Source organism: Cervus canadensis, chromosome 6 (assembly GCF_019320065.1).
Source record: "Cervus canadensis isolate Bull #8, Minnesota chromosome 6, ASM1932006v1, whole genome shotgun sequence".
In the NCBI taxonomy this organism is placed as follows: Eukaryota; Metazoa; Chordata; class Mammalia; order Artiodactyla; family Cervidae; genus Cervus; species Cervus canadensis.
In genome coordinates, this window is record NC_057391.1 from 20,587,408 (window position 1) to 20,603,049 (window position 15,642).

At 47.5% G+C, this 15,642-nt stretch overlaps 2 protein-coding genes across 12 annotated transcripts in view; one reads left to right on the forward strand and one right to left on the reverse strand.

Moving 5' to 3' along the window:
* Positions 1-228: 228 nt before the first annotated feature.
* MRPL52 (mitochondrial ribosomal protein L52) lies at positions 229-3,885 on the reverse strand. 5 transcript variants are annotated; one of them, XM_043471224.1, is made up of 5 exons: positions 3,753-3,858; positions 3,588-3,648; positions 3,444-3,511; positions 774-838; positions 229-408 (listed from the first exon to the last, which is right to left on the reverse strand). In XM_043471224.1, exons 1-5 carry the CDS (start codon positions 3,856-3,858, stop codon positions 256-258), a joined length of 453 nt encoding a protein of 150 aa, XP_043327159.1. In that variant the 3' UTR covers positions 229-255. The 5 variants fall into 5 exon arrangements, with proteins under 5 accessions (XP_043327159.1, XP_043327162.1, XP_043327160.1 ...); XM_043471227.1 differs by having other exon boundaries at positions 767-838; positions 3,588-3,645; positions 3,753-3,841; XM_043471225.1 differs by having other exon boundaries at positions 3,588-3,645; positions 3,753-3,834.
* A 4,727-nt stretch (positions 3,886-8,612) lies between these two features.
* SLC7A7 (solute carrier family 7 member 7) overlaps positions 8,613-15,642 on the forward strand; it is a 34,200-nt gene continuing 27,170 nt past the window's right edge. The window contains exons 1-3 of one of the 7 annotated variants that reach the window (XM_043471217.1): positions 8,613-9,030; positions 9,517-9,589; positions 11,661-11,772. The gene's annotated coding sequence lies outside the window, so the exon portion shown is untranslated. Of the gene's footprint in view, positions 9,031-9,061; positions 9,590-11,660; positions 11,773-14,637; positions 14,758-15,361; positions 15,460-15,642 lie in introns of those variants that run through there. The other 6 variants (XM_043471219.1, XM_043471216.1, XM_043471218.1 and 3 more) reach the window with 6 other exon arrangements.

A 15,642-nucleotide genomic window follows, 5' to 3' on the forward strand; every position in this document is an offset into this window, starting at 1 on the left:
AGTTGGGCCAGTCCTACGGCTTGTAAAAGAGGGAGTAAATACTCCAGAGTAAGATTCTGCTGAATTGGGATGGAGCTGGGGGTGAGGGGACTGAGTCAACCCTTCCAGGCAGTGGTTTTACAGCCCGTTCTTCTTGGTGTCCATCCTTTTGCCCTGATGGGGAACATAAGGCTTTCTTCTGGAAGGGATGACACATCCAGGTAATAGAAAAGAAAGCCAGAGACAGGCTTGGGAAGGGAGACAGGAGTTGCTTTTTTATTGACTTGGTCGTGGGTTTTGTAGTAGAGCCCCTTTGGGTTTAAGAGCATTCTGCTGCTTCCTTTTTTCTTCCTGCAACTTCTCCTGCTGTCTGAGCTGCCATGCCTGTAATCCAGCATCCATTTCCTGTGACAGCAGTACAACTCGTCTCTGAAACAGACAGGAAAACAGTGTGGATAACATCTGGGGCTTGAGCTCTGCACCATATATCCTTTCATTCACAGATCAAAGTCAGGTTTCAGCTGGAAAGTGACACCACTGCCTGGGGAAGGGGTGGAACCAGGTCCTGGGCTGGCAAGCAGGAGGAAGGAAGCAAAATGGGTGTCTACCATTGGTTTCTGCCCTAGGAGTGCCCCAGTCTATTCTCCCTTCTCACAGTACTGTTAAAACCTTCAGTGGCTAAAACCTACAAGTGAGGGGTACATGTCAGCTTAGGTGCCAACTCAGGACAAATTACAATTTAAATGTTCTCCCGCCAGTTACAGTTTGTTCTGGCTGGAGAGCTAGCCACTTACCGCAAACTTTTCCCTTTGGGCTTTTCTTCGAAGCTGGCCTTTCATTGGAGGAGCAGGGCGGCCATCTGCAGATAGAAGTGAAAGGAGAGGCAAGTGTTATAGAGTCTACAATACCCTGGCCAAGTGGCTGTGACAGCAAAGAGGGGAGAACCAATCTCAAGCTCCTCTCTTCTATTTCGTACCCACTGTAGCTTCATTCCCCTAGAACACTTCCTTCATCTTCAATGGTGAAGTATGCCAGAACCGCCAAGAATAAGCTCCTAGTCATGTTCCTACTCTACTCACCCCTCCTTAGCCTAGAATTCAAGGTTCTTTGTGATGCTGAATCTCGTGATGCTGAATCTCCTGTTTTATCTTCAGAAACCCTCCACTCAAGCAATCTGATTACTGTTCTACTCACCACTGAGTCCTTGCTGAATTCTATCTCACTCTATAATGAAATATCCTCTTTTCCTTTCCTTCCAGCCAAATTCTCATTCTTAGGCCTACCTCCAGCCCTACTTGTCCCAGAAACCCTTCTCTAACCTCTTCAACTTTGTTACTCTCTTCTGAAAGAAATGCATCTCCATCATTTAATATTTATCTATTTCGGGACATTTAAGGGCTTCCCTGTAGCTCAGACAGTAAAGAATCTGCCTGCAATGCAAGAGACCTGGGTTTGATCCCTGGCTCAGGAAGATCCCCTGGAGAAGGAAATGGCAATCCACTCCAGTATCCCTGCCTGGAGAATTCCATGGACAAAGGAACCTACTACCTGGGGACATTTACTGTACTACTGATTATTTTTAGTCTTATTTAGCTATCTCAAATTCTTCTGGAAAGAGACAGAACATTGAAATATTAATTAATCTTTAAAATGTCATGCTTTGTTTTTCCAGCTAAGACTTTAAGTTCCTTGGGATCAAGGACTATATCCCTTACTTTTACTGTAATATATATAGTGTAGGCACATAATAAAAATCTCATAACCATCTGCTGACCTGCTGGAAAAAAGAAAAATGCAGTATCTTGATCTCAAGTAGTTTATAATGGAGATTAAAAGGATCCTTCTACAAAGAGAATGAAAACTCTGCCAAAGTTTGAAGGCAAGACAAATAAGAGATATTATTCATCAAGAAAGGGAACCAATACTATGTACATCAGGTGTTTTACATTGGATGTTTCATTTTCTCCTTACAAGAACCATCTGAGATACATATCCTTTTACAGAAGTGGAAACTGAGAGATATAATTAACTTGTCCAAGACCATAAAGTTAGCAAGTAGAGAAGGAAGTCTGGATTAAGAATAAATTCTAGGACTTTCCTGGTGGTCCAGTGGTTAAGAATCCAATTTCCAATGCAGGGGACACGCTGTGGGGCAACTAAGCCTGTGCTGTGCCACAAAAGGAGCTAAGATCCCACATGTCTTGAGGCCAAAAAACAAAAACAAAAAAACCCGGCAAGACATAAACAAACAGAAACAATACTGTAACAAACTCAATAAAGACTTTAAAAATGGTTCTCATTAAAAAAAAAAAAAATTTTAAAAAATTAACTCCAGAGTCCTTCCAATATTTCAAGAAAGCCTAGACTTCCTACAGTAAATAACAAGTAGAAAAAAATCTTCCCCATCCTCTTCAGCCACCACATATCTGATTAACCAGGTTTATACCCCTATAAATGGCAACCCTCTCCAGGACTCTTGCCTGGAGAATTCCAAGGACAGGAGCCTGGCGGACTAGAGTCCATGGGATTGCAGAGTGAGACACGACTGTGCGACTGACTTTCACTATTTTTTCTCATACTCCTACAAACTATACTCTGTGCTGTTGAAGGGGGCCTGATCTCTGCCCAGTGCTAGTCTTGGCTTTGCTATTACCTAGCTGTGTGCTCCCAGACAATTTACTTCTTTAGGCCTCAATTTTCCCACTTCTGAACTGGAGTTCCAATGGAGTGGGGAGTGGCTTCAGCTTTTCTAAAGTCCTTCTTTTTAAGGCCTTTTTTTTTTTTAAAAGAAAGAAACTTTTTTCAAAGGGAACCCACCACCTCTGTCCTCACTCTTCTAAGCCTCTCTCAGAGGATCATTTAGGCAGCCTTTCAAAAAGCTCTCCCTGCATTTGGTAACAAACTCAACAATGTACTCCCCACACAGAAGGGCAGTTCTTTGTAACTTTTAAAAAATGTTTATTATTTAGTTGACTGTACCAGGTCTTAGTTGTGGGTGGCCTGCGGCATCTTTAGCTGCTGCAAGCAAATTCTCAGTTGTGGCACGTGCGATCTAGTTCCCTGATCAGATCGAACCCAGGCTCCCTGCATTGGGAGCACGGAGTCCTAGCCACTGAACCAACAGTGAAGTCCCCTTCCTAACTTTGAGAAAATCACGTCCCTCTTTGACAACACAAAGTCTTGTGTCTCCCCGGTGACCCCCTAAATCAGAATTATTTTCTGCTTATCCCCACAAGCCAAGAGATTCCGTCCAGCTTTACTTTCCACAGGTGTAGTTTAATTCACAAAGTAAACAACAGGGTTTCTTCCCTCCCAACTACAAATATAAAGTTCAGTGAGTTGTCCGCTCAGACACACCTCCACTTTGACACTCCTTCCCCCCACTCCCCTCTCCGCTACGTCCAGGGGCGTTCCCTCAGGGTGACAATCTCCGAAGTGGAGTTAACGGTCAGATCAGCGCTCACCCGCGTACGACCAGTCTGGGAGCTCCGTAAGGGGCCCGTAGCCGGAGGGGTTGGCAGCAAGGCCCTGCCTGGATGGAGAAAAACAGTTCGGTGAGGACTCAGGCCAACTTCTGGCCCCCCAGTTTCTTCCCGATGGGCACTCACCGGAGTCGCCACTGGCTGCCTGCCCGAGCCGCGGCGCCGCAATGCAGTCTCCGGACACCTGCTGGGAAAACGGGGCAGAGCTGGGAGAGAGGCCGCACAGCCAGCCCAGGGATCCGGGGCCCACCCCGACAAACTCCGGAGCCCACCGAACTCACACCCACTTACTAGAGAGCAGTATACCCAAAGCAGCCATGCTGAGGCGCAGGAGCCGGAAGTAGGTGTGGCCTCGCTGGCCACGCGCGACGCTGCGCGGGAAGCAGGAAGTCGCCATCTTGAATCTGGTTTTCAAACACGGGCCCCGCCATCTTGGCTCATCGTACGGAAAAGAGGGGCAAAACTGCTTCCAGGGTGTTTTGGGGGAGGGCGGTTGTTCTGAGTATGTGTTCTTAGTGTTGGGTGCAACTTTGTGGAAGTCGCGTCCTCTCAGACGAAACCGTTCTGAACTGTCTCCCCACAGCCTTCTATCTCCTAGCCGCGGTCACTAGTTCTTTGAAATTTATCTCAGTTGAGTAACATACACGTGACCTCATTCTGTCTTCTAGCATCACTGTAACATGTTTTCCTCAGCCGGAGTGAAATCTACAGTGAATCAAAATTAGGGTTTCAGTTCTCACTCATTTATCAAAGTTGAAGAGCTTACATGTGAGGAGCACTGTAGTCAGTGTGGAGAGCAAAGCAAAGGTCCCTATTCGGATACAGCTCCCAGTCTAGAGAAAGAGGACAGTAATCATACACATTACAGTAATATTATAGCTGAGATGAATACTGGGAAGGGAAGTAGGTGTTGCTTGTAAGCATATCATGAAAACTTGACCTGGAGTATAGTGTAAAAGAAGGCTTTCTTGAGGAAGCCGAATTGGAGCTAAGCCCTGATTCCATTTTATAAAGCTACCACCGCACATTGTGTACTATCCATGGGAAAGCCTTGTGAGGCAGGTACTAGTAAGTAGCAAACCCAGATCCTGTGGCTTCCTCCCTCTTTTTTTTTTTTATCTTAAATCATTTACAGACATACTTTAATTGTGCTTTGCAAGTACTGCATTTTTTTTTTTTTAAGTACTGCATTTTTTACGAATTGAAGGTTTGTAGCAACGTTGCATAGAACGTCTTATCAGTGCCAGATTTTTAAAGAGCATTTATTCACTTCGTGCCTCTGTGTCATATTTTGGTAATTCTTGAGATAGTTCAGGCTTTGGCATTACTGTTAAGGTGAACTGTGATCAGTGATCTTTGATGTTACTCTTGTAATTGTTTTGACATTTTTTAGCACTTTTTCAATTAAAGTTTGTTTTTTTTTTTAAAAAAACATAGGGAGAGAGTGATGGACAGAGAAGCCTGGAGTGCTGTAGTTCATGGAGTTGCAAAGAGTCAGACATGACTGAAAAATAACAAATGCTAGTCACACTTAATAGACCATAATGTAGTGTAAACGTAATGTTACATGTACTGGGAGACTAAAAAATTCATGTGATTGTCTTTATTGTGATATTTCTTTTATTATGGTGGTCTGAAACTGAACCTGAACTATCTTGAGGTATGCCTGTACTTACCCTGGGGAAGTCATTTATCTTTAACTTCATTGACAAAAAAGCTGAATATATCACATTATAAAACATTTTAAAAATGATAACGTAAGTGAAAGTGCTATAAAAATGGTGAAGCTTTTACAGAAGTGTCCATTACTCTTGTGCTAGGCTAGACAGTTAAATACATGCTGACTAGGGAAACCTGAGGGAGTGGTGTAATGGTCTATCTGGAAGTTTATCATTTCCTTCTGCAAGACTGGGAAGTTTTTCCACAGGAGGTGGCTCTGAACTGCACTTTGAAAGAGGGGAAGGGTGGATCCTGGTTTAAGGAGTAAAAGGCGGCTGTTTGGATAACAATAAGAATGGTATAGGGGAGGGCTGAACTAGAAAAAAAGATGAGAATGAAACAACCTTGGCTATAAGCCAATGGATGGACCCAAAAACTTAGCAAGGGAAGTAAGACAGTAGAGTACCGTTACCATTTTACATTCGTACACTTAATTTTCAGTTATCAAAACACTTCTGTATAAATGATATAAACACTTCTATTGAAATTTTCACAATAAACCTATAAAGTAGATAAGACAGAGCAGGAAGCAGTCACTATGGAGATTGCTTGTAATTTTCAGAGATCAGGAAATTGAAGCAAAATGTGGCTGTGGATTTATTTTACAGTTGCAACAATGACTGAGTAACACCTTTCCCAAGCCAGCCTACATGTGTCATTGGCTGGTTCTGAGAGGCAGCTGAGGCAGACAGCACTGAAATCCCATCACATAATTTACAGTTGGACAATCAAGTAATAGAAACCAAGGACTGGAAAAATAAAGTCGGTGTTAACATTCAAGATTCACAGGAAAGCAGGCTGGCACTACCATCAACACTATATAAAGAAGTTAAACCAGCAATACTCCTGTCTTCTAGTAACTCGTACACTATGGGTACAAAATCATAGAAAAGACCACATGCATTAAGGTGAACTGATAATGTAGATGATAATTTCTCCAAAGACATACAGATAGCTAATACACACATGAAGAGATGCTCACCATCACTCATTAGAGAAATGCAAATCAAAACTACAATGATAAATCATCTCACACTAGACAGAATTGCCATAATCAAAAAATCCACAAACAATAAGTCCTGGAGAATGTGTGAAGAAAAGGGAACCCTCCTGCACTGCTGATGGGAATATAAATTGATACAGTCACTATGGAAGACAGTATGGAGATTCCTTAAAAAACTAGGAATAAAACCACCATATGACCCAGCAATGCCACTTCTAGGCATGTACCCTGAAGAAACCAAAACTGGAAAAGACACATGTACCCCAATGTTCATTGCAGCACTATTTACAGTAGTTAAGACATAGAAACAACCTAGATGTCCATCGACAGATGAATGGATAAAGAAGTTGTGGTACATATACACAATGGAATATTACTTAGCCATTAAAAGGAACACATTTGAGTCAGTTCTAATGAGGTGGATGAACCTAGAACCTATTATACAGAGTGAAGTAGGTCAGAAAGAGAAAAACAAATATCATATATTAATACATATATATGAATTCTAGATGGATGGTACTGATGAAACTTCTTAGAGCAGCAATGGAGACACAGACATAGAGAACAGACTTATGGACAAGGGTGGGGGGAAAGAGGAAGAGGGTGAGATGAATAGTGTAGTATGGAAGAATATACACTAACAGATGTAAATAGAAAGTCAATGGAAATTTGTTGTATGACTCAGGGAACTCAAACTGGGGCTCTGTAACAACCTAGAGGGGTGGGAATGGGCAGGAGGTGGGAGAGAGATTCAAGAGGGAGGGGGCATATGTAAACCTGTGGTTAATTCATGTTGATGTATGACATAAATCAATATTGTAAAGAAATCACCAAAGATAAATAAATGTTAGCAAAAAATAATGTAGACAGTATGAACTCCACATGCAAAAGTGAACACATGTACTAGTTTAATAGCTGTGGGAGTCAAGGAGCCAGGGCTGGAGGATTTCAGGGCAGGATGGGAAGCTAAATCTGAAAAACTGGGGAATGCGGGAAGGGAAAGTTCTTTGGAAGGAAGATAAGTTCAGCCTTTGACGTGGTTGGAGTGATGTGGCAGGGGGACAATCTGTGGGTTGTAAATAGCAGGAAATAGGTGTTAGGATTTTGAGAGGGACAGAAAAAGAGAACTCTAGGTGCTGACAGCTAACATCATCGGCATTCTCAGGGACCTTATGGAACACTGTTGCAGGGGGAGGGTTTTGGCACTTGGACAGCACTCCGCAGTGACTTCACCAGACTCTAAGCCACAGGAAAGTGGCTTCATCATCCCCTAACTCAATGTCTTTCAACCTCTGGACTTCATCTGGCAAAGGCTGGAGGTAACAATGGTGAGAAATATCAGGAATCTGAGCTCCATGTCTTTCCCCCCTTAAAGTCCTTTGCCTCTCAAGGGCTTCACACCATGACCTGTATTTGGCGTTAACATTTTGTTTAACCACTGATGTTTTTGTCCAACACGTTTACTCAAATATCGTTCTGTCAGGTCTGTATAGAGTAATTTCTGTACAAGTGCACTGAGAATTTTGGTTCTTTTCAAACTGTTGTGATGAGTAATGATGACTTTGGAGAAAAAACATAAGTAAGGCTGACTCTGGGTGGCTAATTCTACCTCATTTTGCAACCTCTTCCCCTTTCAGCATTGGGTGACTAAATTCTAAATTTGAAGAAGAGCGGAACTATTTGGGAAGTGTCTTGTTTCACATTCCTTCTTAGGACAGCTCAACAAAGATCTAAATCACTTGTCACTCTACGCAAGAACTGTGGGAACTGACAGCTATAAACCACCCACTCACACAATACATAGCTTTGCATATTATTTCCTTATTGCTTATGTAATTTATTGTAACATATTCCTTTTCTATTCCCATGGCTGTCAAATCCTTGCTCATTCAGTATAGGCTAAATTGTGTGTTAAATGCCCCAGCTTCAACATGGGTAAATTATAACCTCAGGGCTACAATTTTTTTTTCTTGCCTTGTCCCTGGGAAGTCTCTTAAGCTGTGTGCCTTTCCACCAGACAGGTCTTGAAGGTGGGTGGTTCGTTATGAATCTCTGCAGTGAATCTTTGGCTTCAAAAGATGCCAAAGCTGGACTGTCCATAAAGTATACAAAAGGAAATTGTATTATTTACAAGTCATCTTTTAGTTTTAAAACGTGGTGAAACATTTCCAGATTCCTTTCCTTGAATTAGCCCAGCAACTCCCTTTTATTGGGTTCAGGAAAGGTACGGTGGGGACTCCAGCCTCTGGGGTACCCTCAGCTCTGACATCTTTGGTTACGTGCTGCCTCCTGGCGGCGGCTCTACGGCCTGACACCTTCCAGCCGGGTGGAGACCACTTGCTTTAATTTGGGATCTCGAAGCTGACGCAACAGCTTCCCCGAGGGGGCGGAGAGTTGAGTCGCCCTTCCGGGAGACCCCTCCCCTGGCTCCTAGCGGGAACGTCTCCCTCCCCTCCCCCAAGGGGCTTTGCGGTCCAGAGTCCCTCCGGAGTTTCAGCCGAGAACGTCTCGGGGCTGGAGGCAGGGTTGCCAGGGTTTGGGGCCCTCGCCCAGAGACCCTCGGGCCCGCGAGCTCGAGCTGGATTGTGGGGGGAGGGAAGAGGAAGCTGAGCGCTCGTGGGGCGGAGGACGCCTCTAAGGGTATCCGCGGTCATTTTCATTGCCCAAGGGCAGCGCAGCTCTGGCTGAGCGAGGACAGGGCAGGGGAGCGGGTTGCGGGGCCTCTCGGTTCTCGAACCTTTGCGATCTTCGATTACACCCACCACAATCTCCCCGCTTCTAGCGCCTCCTGCAGCCCGGGGAGGGGCGGGGGCCGCTTGGCCAAGTGGAGGGAACGAAGGGGTGCAGGTGAGGTGAGGTCCTGGTGCCCCAGCGCAGAGCCCGCCTCGGCCTCCGCAGCCAGATCTGGACATCGGGGGCTAACCGAGCTCTCCAGAGGGCTTTGGGGACGGGCAGTGGCTGGGTCGGGGTTGGGAAGGCGAGACCTTGGGGCTGCAGACACGGAAAGAGGGCCGAAAGCGGGAAGTAACGGGAAACGACGGGGACGACGTCAAGGGGCGGGGCGGAGAGCCAGGCTGGGGGGCAGAGTGGGAGACCGGGGCAAAGGTGAGCGCGGCGCGCCGGCCCGGCGTGGGCGGGGGGAGGGGCGGGGGGCGAGGGGCGCTGCGGGGCGGGGCTGGGAAAAGAGTTCCCGCTGAAGGAGCTCCTGCAGGGTCCGCTCTGCTCGAGCCCACCTGCATCTGCGTGAACCTGAGCACTCGCCTCACTCCGCCTTCGTCCCCTCTGTCCTTTCACCGCTTCGCCGACGTCGCGCCCTGTTCTCGCCGCGCCCAGACCGGCCACCTGAGCCTGGGTGTGGGACAGCAGCACAGAGCTTCCGATCGATCGCGGAAGGCGCGTTAATGAGGTGCTTTTTGTTTTTGTTTTCCCATTGATGAAACAGAAAGTCCCTTTCAAACCATTCTAGGCCTCCCAGTAAAACTGAGAAAACTATACTTTTTCCTTCCCTTCGACCCATTACTATCAAAAAGGGTTGATACCTTTCAAAGTTTCATGGGAGCCAGGCCAGCAGCAGCATAGGAGGGCCTGAAGAGCAAGTGCAAGACATTCCCGGAGCGCAACTTGGAAACCAGTCTAGGAAGAAAGGCATTATTCATTCAGTTATTCTTCCAGCAAACCTTTTTTTGACTGTCTACACGGACCCTGCGCTGGAGATACCGGTGAATGAAGAAGCTCCCGTGGGGCTATGTTCTAGTGGGGGAAGTGACAACAAACTCACTCCAGGTGATAGCTAATGCCTTTGAAGAAAAGTCAGGCATGGTGAAGGGGATGGAGATTGGCTGAAGGAAGAAGTTACTCCTTCAGAGACTCCTCAGGGAAGGTCTCTTGAGAGTGGTGTTTAAGCACAGACCTGAATGGAATGAGTGAGACAAGGAGCAATATCATGGGGAAGAATGTTCCAGGCCAAGGGAACAGCAAATGCAGATGCCTTGAGATGTCAGGGCTTCTGTGGCAACAGCAAGGGGGCCAGCGTGGCTGGAGTGAGGGGAGGTGGGTAGGGGCCAGTTCCAACAGGGGCAGCCTTAGGACTGTCTTCCTAGGATTTCCCTCATTAACAACTTGGCCCTGAGTCCAGGGTGGGATTAAGGGGCAGGCCAGCCTGGGTCTAAAGGGGCACTGAATTATCCTGGAGTAATTCAGACTTTTGGAGCCGATGAGCTCTGCTTTCTTTCTCTTGGTGAACTGTAAGTTGGCTCCCTTCCACTGACAGAATCCTTGATGACTGTTTACCTAGACCACCTGTCTCTAGAATAATTGTGCAACTTGCAGGTACAGGTATTAATACAAGTTGCCTAAAGGCAGTGGTCACAGCTGGAATTCGGAAAATGCTGCACCTCGCTGTGAAGTGCCACTCCCTGAGACTTGTGCTATTGTCTACATTCAAAATCGTTTGATATGCCTACCAAGAAACTGTCTGCTTCAGAAAACTGCATGTAATGAATTCATGCCTTAAACTCTACTCTTGAATAGAAAGAATGAGGCTTCCAATTTTTATTCTGAGAGAATCGGTATTCCCCCACTTCTGCTAAGTAAACATTCAACAGATATTTAAATAATCTTGGTTTAAGGGGGTGCCAACTCATTAAATTGCCCAGGGTGCCAGGGCTTGCTCTGGTCCACTTGCCTGGCTCTTACCTGGGTTGCCACGTGTCACCTGAACCAGTTGGGGACCTGAGGTGTGAGCAGGTTTGCTTAGTGTTTGGGTGTGTGCATGGCTGTGCCCCCCACAACTGGCCTTCCTCGGCATGTGTTGCCCTACATAGGGATTGAAGTGGCTGAGGCTTTTACGATGAGAGCACAGAGTTCTAATGCCCTAACCATGGATCTTGTGCCCTCCACAGGACCAAAGATAGTATGTGAGTGGGAGTTGAGCAGGGAATGGAATGAGGGGCCAGGGGAGTTGTAAAGGGCATCAAGGGGCTTTCCTGGTGGCTCAGTGATAAAGAATCCTGCAAAGCAGGAGACACAGGAGACATGGGTTTGATTCCTGGGTTGGGAAAATCCCCTGGAGGAGGGCATGGCAACCCTCTCCAGTATTCTTGCCTGGAGAATCCAATAGACAGAGGAGCCTGGTGGACTACAGTCCATGGGGTCACAAAGAGTCTGAAGCCACTGAGCATGCACGCATGCAAAGGGCATCAAGAGAGTACCCCAGGTCACTGGGAGAACTTAAGAACTGAGTAAAGGTAGGACAGCCAGGTAGTTCAGGGACTGAGGCGGGTGGGGGAGGAACCGAGGCTCCGGGTTGAGAAGGTGCCTGGAGGCAGGCAGCCGTTGAGGTCCTCAGGGTCTGAACAAGCAGTCCCAGCTCCAACTCGTTCCCTGGCCCCTCCCCACTGCCGGCCAGAGTCACACATGTGTTTTCCTGTTTTCCGTTTCGGTCCCCGGAGTCACCCTCTGCCTTTTCTGCTCCTCAGAGTCAACAGTTACTGGAGCTTGAGCCTTACCCCTTGTTCCCTTTCCCAGCGCCGGCCCCTCTTCCAGAGAGCTGGAAGCTCCTCCTTGCACCTGTCCAAAGGTCTCAGACAGGTAAGTGATGGGATGGGCGGGACAATGGGCAAGAGGGAAAGTGCTTGCGGGAGGAGAATGGAGCGAGTCCTGAAAATTGTTTGTTTCCTAGCCTCAGCCCTCCCCAGTCTCAGCCCTCTGCCATGAGACTTCAGCCCTATGTTAGTGGAAGCCATGGTCATTGAAGTAAATCCTTTCTTGCTTGCTTGTTGCACTTTTTTTTTTTTTTAAGAGACTGTGGTAGTGGAATACAGAAAAACAAATGGAGAACTGGGGAGGGAGGAGCTGAGCTTCCAGCTTGGGGAGATGGAGGGAATTCAGCTGTAGCAGAGAGTGTCTGTTTTCTGTTTCTGTCGTTTGGGGAGCCAGCACAGTCCAGTTGGAGCTAGGATGGCAGTACCTGGTATCTGGGGGAGAAAGTGCCTTCCCACCTCAGCCACCTGAGCTTGACTGAGGAACTGTACGCTGGTTCCTGGAGGAGGTGTGTTTGGGTTTTGCCATTCATGGGAGGAGTCAGGGCAGGGGCTTCACTGGCTGCTGTGCCTGGCGCTGCCTGCTGAGAGCCCTGCTTCTTGTGTTCCCTGAACCCCTGAATCTGAAACTTCTTCTATTGGATGAGTGTGTTGTCCTGTAATCTCCACTAGGTCCTCAGAGATGTATGCACCTCAGGAACGCTGGTTATCTCCTGAGGTTCTAGACTCTGCAAGATTCTCTTGTAAAGCCTGGGGTAAGAGAACATTTCAGGGCAGGTCATGCTGGTCCCAGGCTGCCTGAATGGTTGGAAGCATTACCCTGAGAGCTGGGGTCTTAGGAAGGAATGTGAACCACCAAGGATGGTGCCTTCCTTCCCACAGAGCTGGTGCTGGGCAGTAGTTGAGAAAAGATGGGGCATCTTTTCTCTCAAGTCAGCCTCCTCTGTCCAGTTTGAGTAGGTTTATTGAAGAGTAGGCTAGGAAGAGGATTCTATTCTTATAGATAAAGCATTTCCTGGTGAGACCACTAGGGTGTGCTGTTTGCTGGAGTGTGAGTTTCACCCCCAGTGGGTGATGAGGATTTTGGTACTTAGCAGATACCACCAACCAGGAACTAAACCCTGCACACGTCACTCCCCACTCACTGTCACGGTTTCCTCTTCTCTCGTCCCCTTCATCCCTTTCCACTATGTCCCATTAGGACACATACCCATCCTTGGTGCCAGGGAATTTGATCTTAAAAAGCCTGGCATGATGATGTGTTTCCATGTGCTTTGTTTGCGTTAGAAGTGGGCTCCCTAGAAATAGCAGCACTGCCAGGAGGACTTGTAATCACCTCTCATCCCTGCTAAGGGATGAGAAAGGGCAGAAGCAATCAGGGAGGAGATGGACAGGCTTTGTTGGAGTCTTTAGCCTGGACTTCAGGCTGAAGGATGGCGGAGACTTTCTTTTAATCTAATCACATCCTCCTCTAGATAATTCATTAGGGAGCCATCTAAAGTGCTTTCTTGCCTAAGAGGAGGGCTAGAGACTGGGCAGGTCAGAGTGGCTGGGGAGGCTGAAGAGACAGAGCTTGGGCTGTGTTGGCTAGCCTGCCCGCCTACCTTGCTACTTTGGCATCCTGGGAGGTGACTTAGTGTCTGCCTTGTGGGGCTGCTGGCAGAATTAAATGAGATAAGGCATGTAGATGTTCAGCAGTGTGTCTGGCTTAGGTAAGTGCTCGATAAATGACAGTTACTGTTACAGAAGCATTTCGCGGGGAGCTGGGAGAAAAGGACAGTCTTCTGGATGGATTTCAAGATGTTTTTGTGAGGGTGGCTTGGGAGACATGTGATCTCTGGGGAGGCTAACAGCAGAATCAGCTTCCTTGGGGTTAAAAAAAAGTTTAAGGGACTAGATTGGGAGGTTGTAGGGTGGAGATAAGGCCCCCTGGGGCTTTTTCGATCTTAGTTCTCTGATAATTGAATAAGGAAAGGGGGTGGGAAAGGGCTTGAGAAGGGATAGAAAGGCAGTTGCATTTCAAAATGAACACATTTCTGTTGGTAAAAGAAATCAGGAATACCAAATTTAAGTAGCCTCTAAAAACAGAATTTTTGCTTTCCCCAAAATGCTCAACTTCCTCTGTTTTGGACCTCTCCAGTATAGCTCTGGAGAGGTTCTTTCCAGAATAAAATTCTGGAAATAAAATTATTTCCCCATATTTTTAGGAAATTGGAGTAAACTTGTATTTGGGGAAGGTGTTTGTAGGAATTTATGCAGAGATCCTGGTATGTTTTCTCAAGGATGAAAGGATATGTGAGTGGGGCACAGATGCAGCCAGAGGTTTGAGTCTCATATTTTGATCTTGGAAGCAGCCTGGGCTCAGCCCTCGGGTCATGGCACAAATTTCGGGCAGCCACCGTCACTGTATGTGGGGAAGTGTGCAGAGTTCTCTTAGGACACTTGGTCACGAGTGGGACTGTACTTACACTTCCTCTAATCTGCATGTGAACAAACGTCTGTTACAACGTGCCGCGTTCCTGCCTTTCTAGTGGTGGGGTGAGAGAAGGGGGGCTAAGGTGGGGCCTGGAGGACTGGGAGAGAGGGCTGTGCCTTCCTTCTCGGCTGCAGCCCTGTCCTCAGCTGATTTGCTCGGGGTTGGGCGGGGGTGGGGGGTGGGGAACTTCCCTGGGGTTGCAGAAACTGCACTCAGCTGACCATGGGTCCTTTCTTCTGGGCCCCCAGTCCTGGAGCAGAGCTGACAAAGGAGATTCCTGAGAGCGCCTTCTTATCGCAGAAACTGCTGAGCCAAGAGCTCCTAGCCTTCCTCTTGTAGAAGTGAAAGGCCAGTGAACCTTGGACCCAGACAGTTGCTTAACACCCCTCCCTCTTCCTCCCCCCTCCCTTCTTGACTTCTTGATTTGACATAAATCCACAAGCATTTGCCTAGCCTTTCCTTTTACTGAAACTCAGGAGGGATCAGACCACAGCTCTCAGAGGCTGGTCTCTGTGTGGCTGGCTGCTGCCGGCGCCCTGCTTCCTTCAGGGCTGGGGAGTGAGTGTGCTTCCCCGCTTCCCCTCAGCCCTGCTCATCTTGCCCAGTCTGCCTTTACTGCTCTGCAGTGTCCAGTCGCTTCCTTTCCTGAGTGCCTCTAGCCCTAGGATCTGTCCACTTGCTTGGCCAGCCTGGCCTGTCTTCCTTCTAGCTTTTCCTGCTCTGCGATGCCCGGCATTTGCTACCCCTTCAGCTGTTTCCTTGCCTCGGCTTTGGTGCTGTCTCTGCAGTGGCAACACCTGGGTGGGGGGTGGTCATCAGCCGCCTCCAGTCATCTCTAGTTGGGCTGTACATTTGGAGCACCCATCTCTCATCCGTACCTTTTTTGGGTGATGCAACTATGCAGGGATTTGATGGCTAGAGGCCTGCAGTACTAGGGGCTGTGGTATCTGGGAAAGGAAAAGCATGGAAAAGAGAAGGGCCTGTCTTCTTTCTGGATGGGGCTGGGCTGCTTGGCCTTGGCTGGGGCTGAAGAGTTCAGCTGTTGTTATGGGATGCTCCCTGAGCAGGGGCATGGCTGTGAGTTTCCAGAGAAAGGGATCGCTGAAGCTTTTAGGTTTGCCAGAGCCAGGTCCTTGGGTGAAAAGGGCGATGTTGTGTTGAGAACCCACAGGTTAGCTGCTTGCAAGTTTGGTTTCCAAGGTTGCATCTCATCACGTGACAGATGAGGCTGAAATTGGAGGGAAGACAGACTTTTAGGGGGTAAGGCTGAAACACAGGCTGACGTCCTGATAGTGACACCTGGGAACTGCCAAACTGCTTGTCTTCCTGTCTCCAGTGAGCTCAGATAGAACCAGAATTTAGTTTTCTATTTTGTAAATCAGGTGGGAAGTGCTGGCCTAATGATGAGAAACATGTTTTCTCTCTGAGAAATGAGTGCCTTTC

Bases quoted from the DNA above. Each gene is read 5' to 3' on its own strand.
- MRPL52 (XM_043471224.1), bottom strand. From the start codon at position 3,858: ATGGCGACTTCCTGCTTCCCGCGCAGCGTCGCGCGTGGCCAGCGAGGC. The intron at 3,649-3,752 runs GTAAGTGGGTGT...CCGTTTTCCCAG, and splicing joins TTTGGGTATACTGCTCTCTA to CAGGTGTCCGGAGACTGCAT. The intron at 839-3,443 runs GTGAGCGCTGAT...TTCTATCTGCAG, and splicing joins CCCAGACTGGTCGTACGCGG to ATGGCCGCCCTGCTCCTCCA.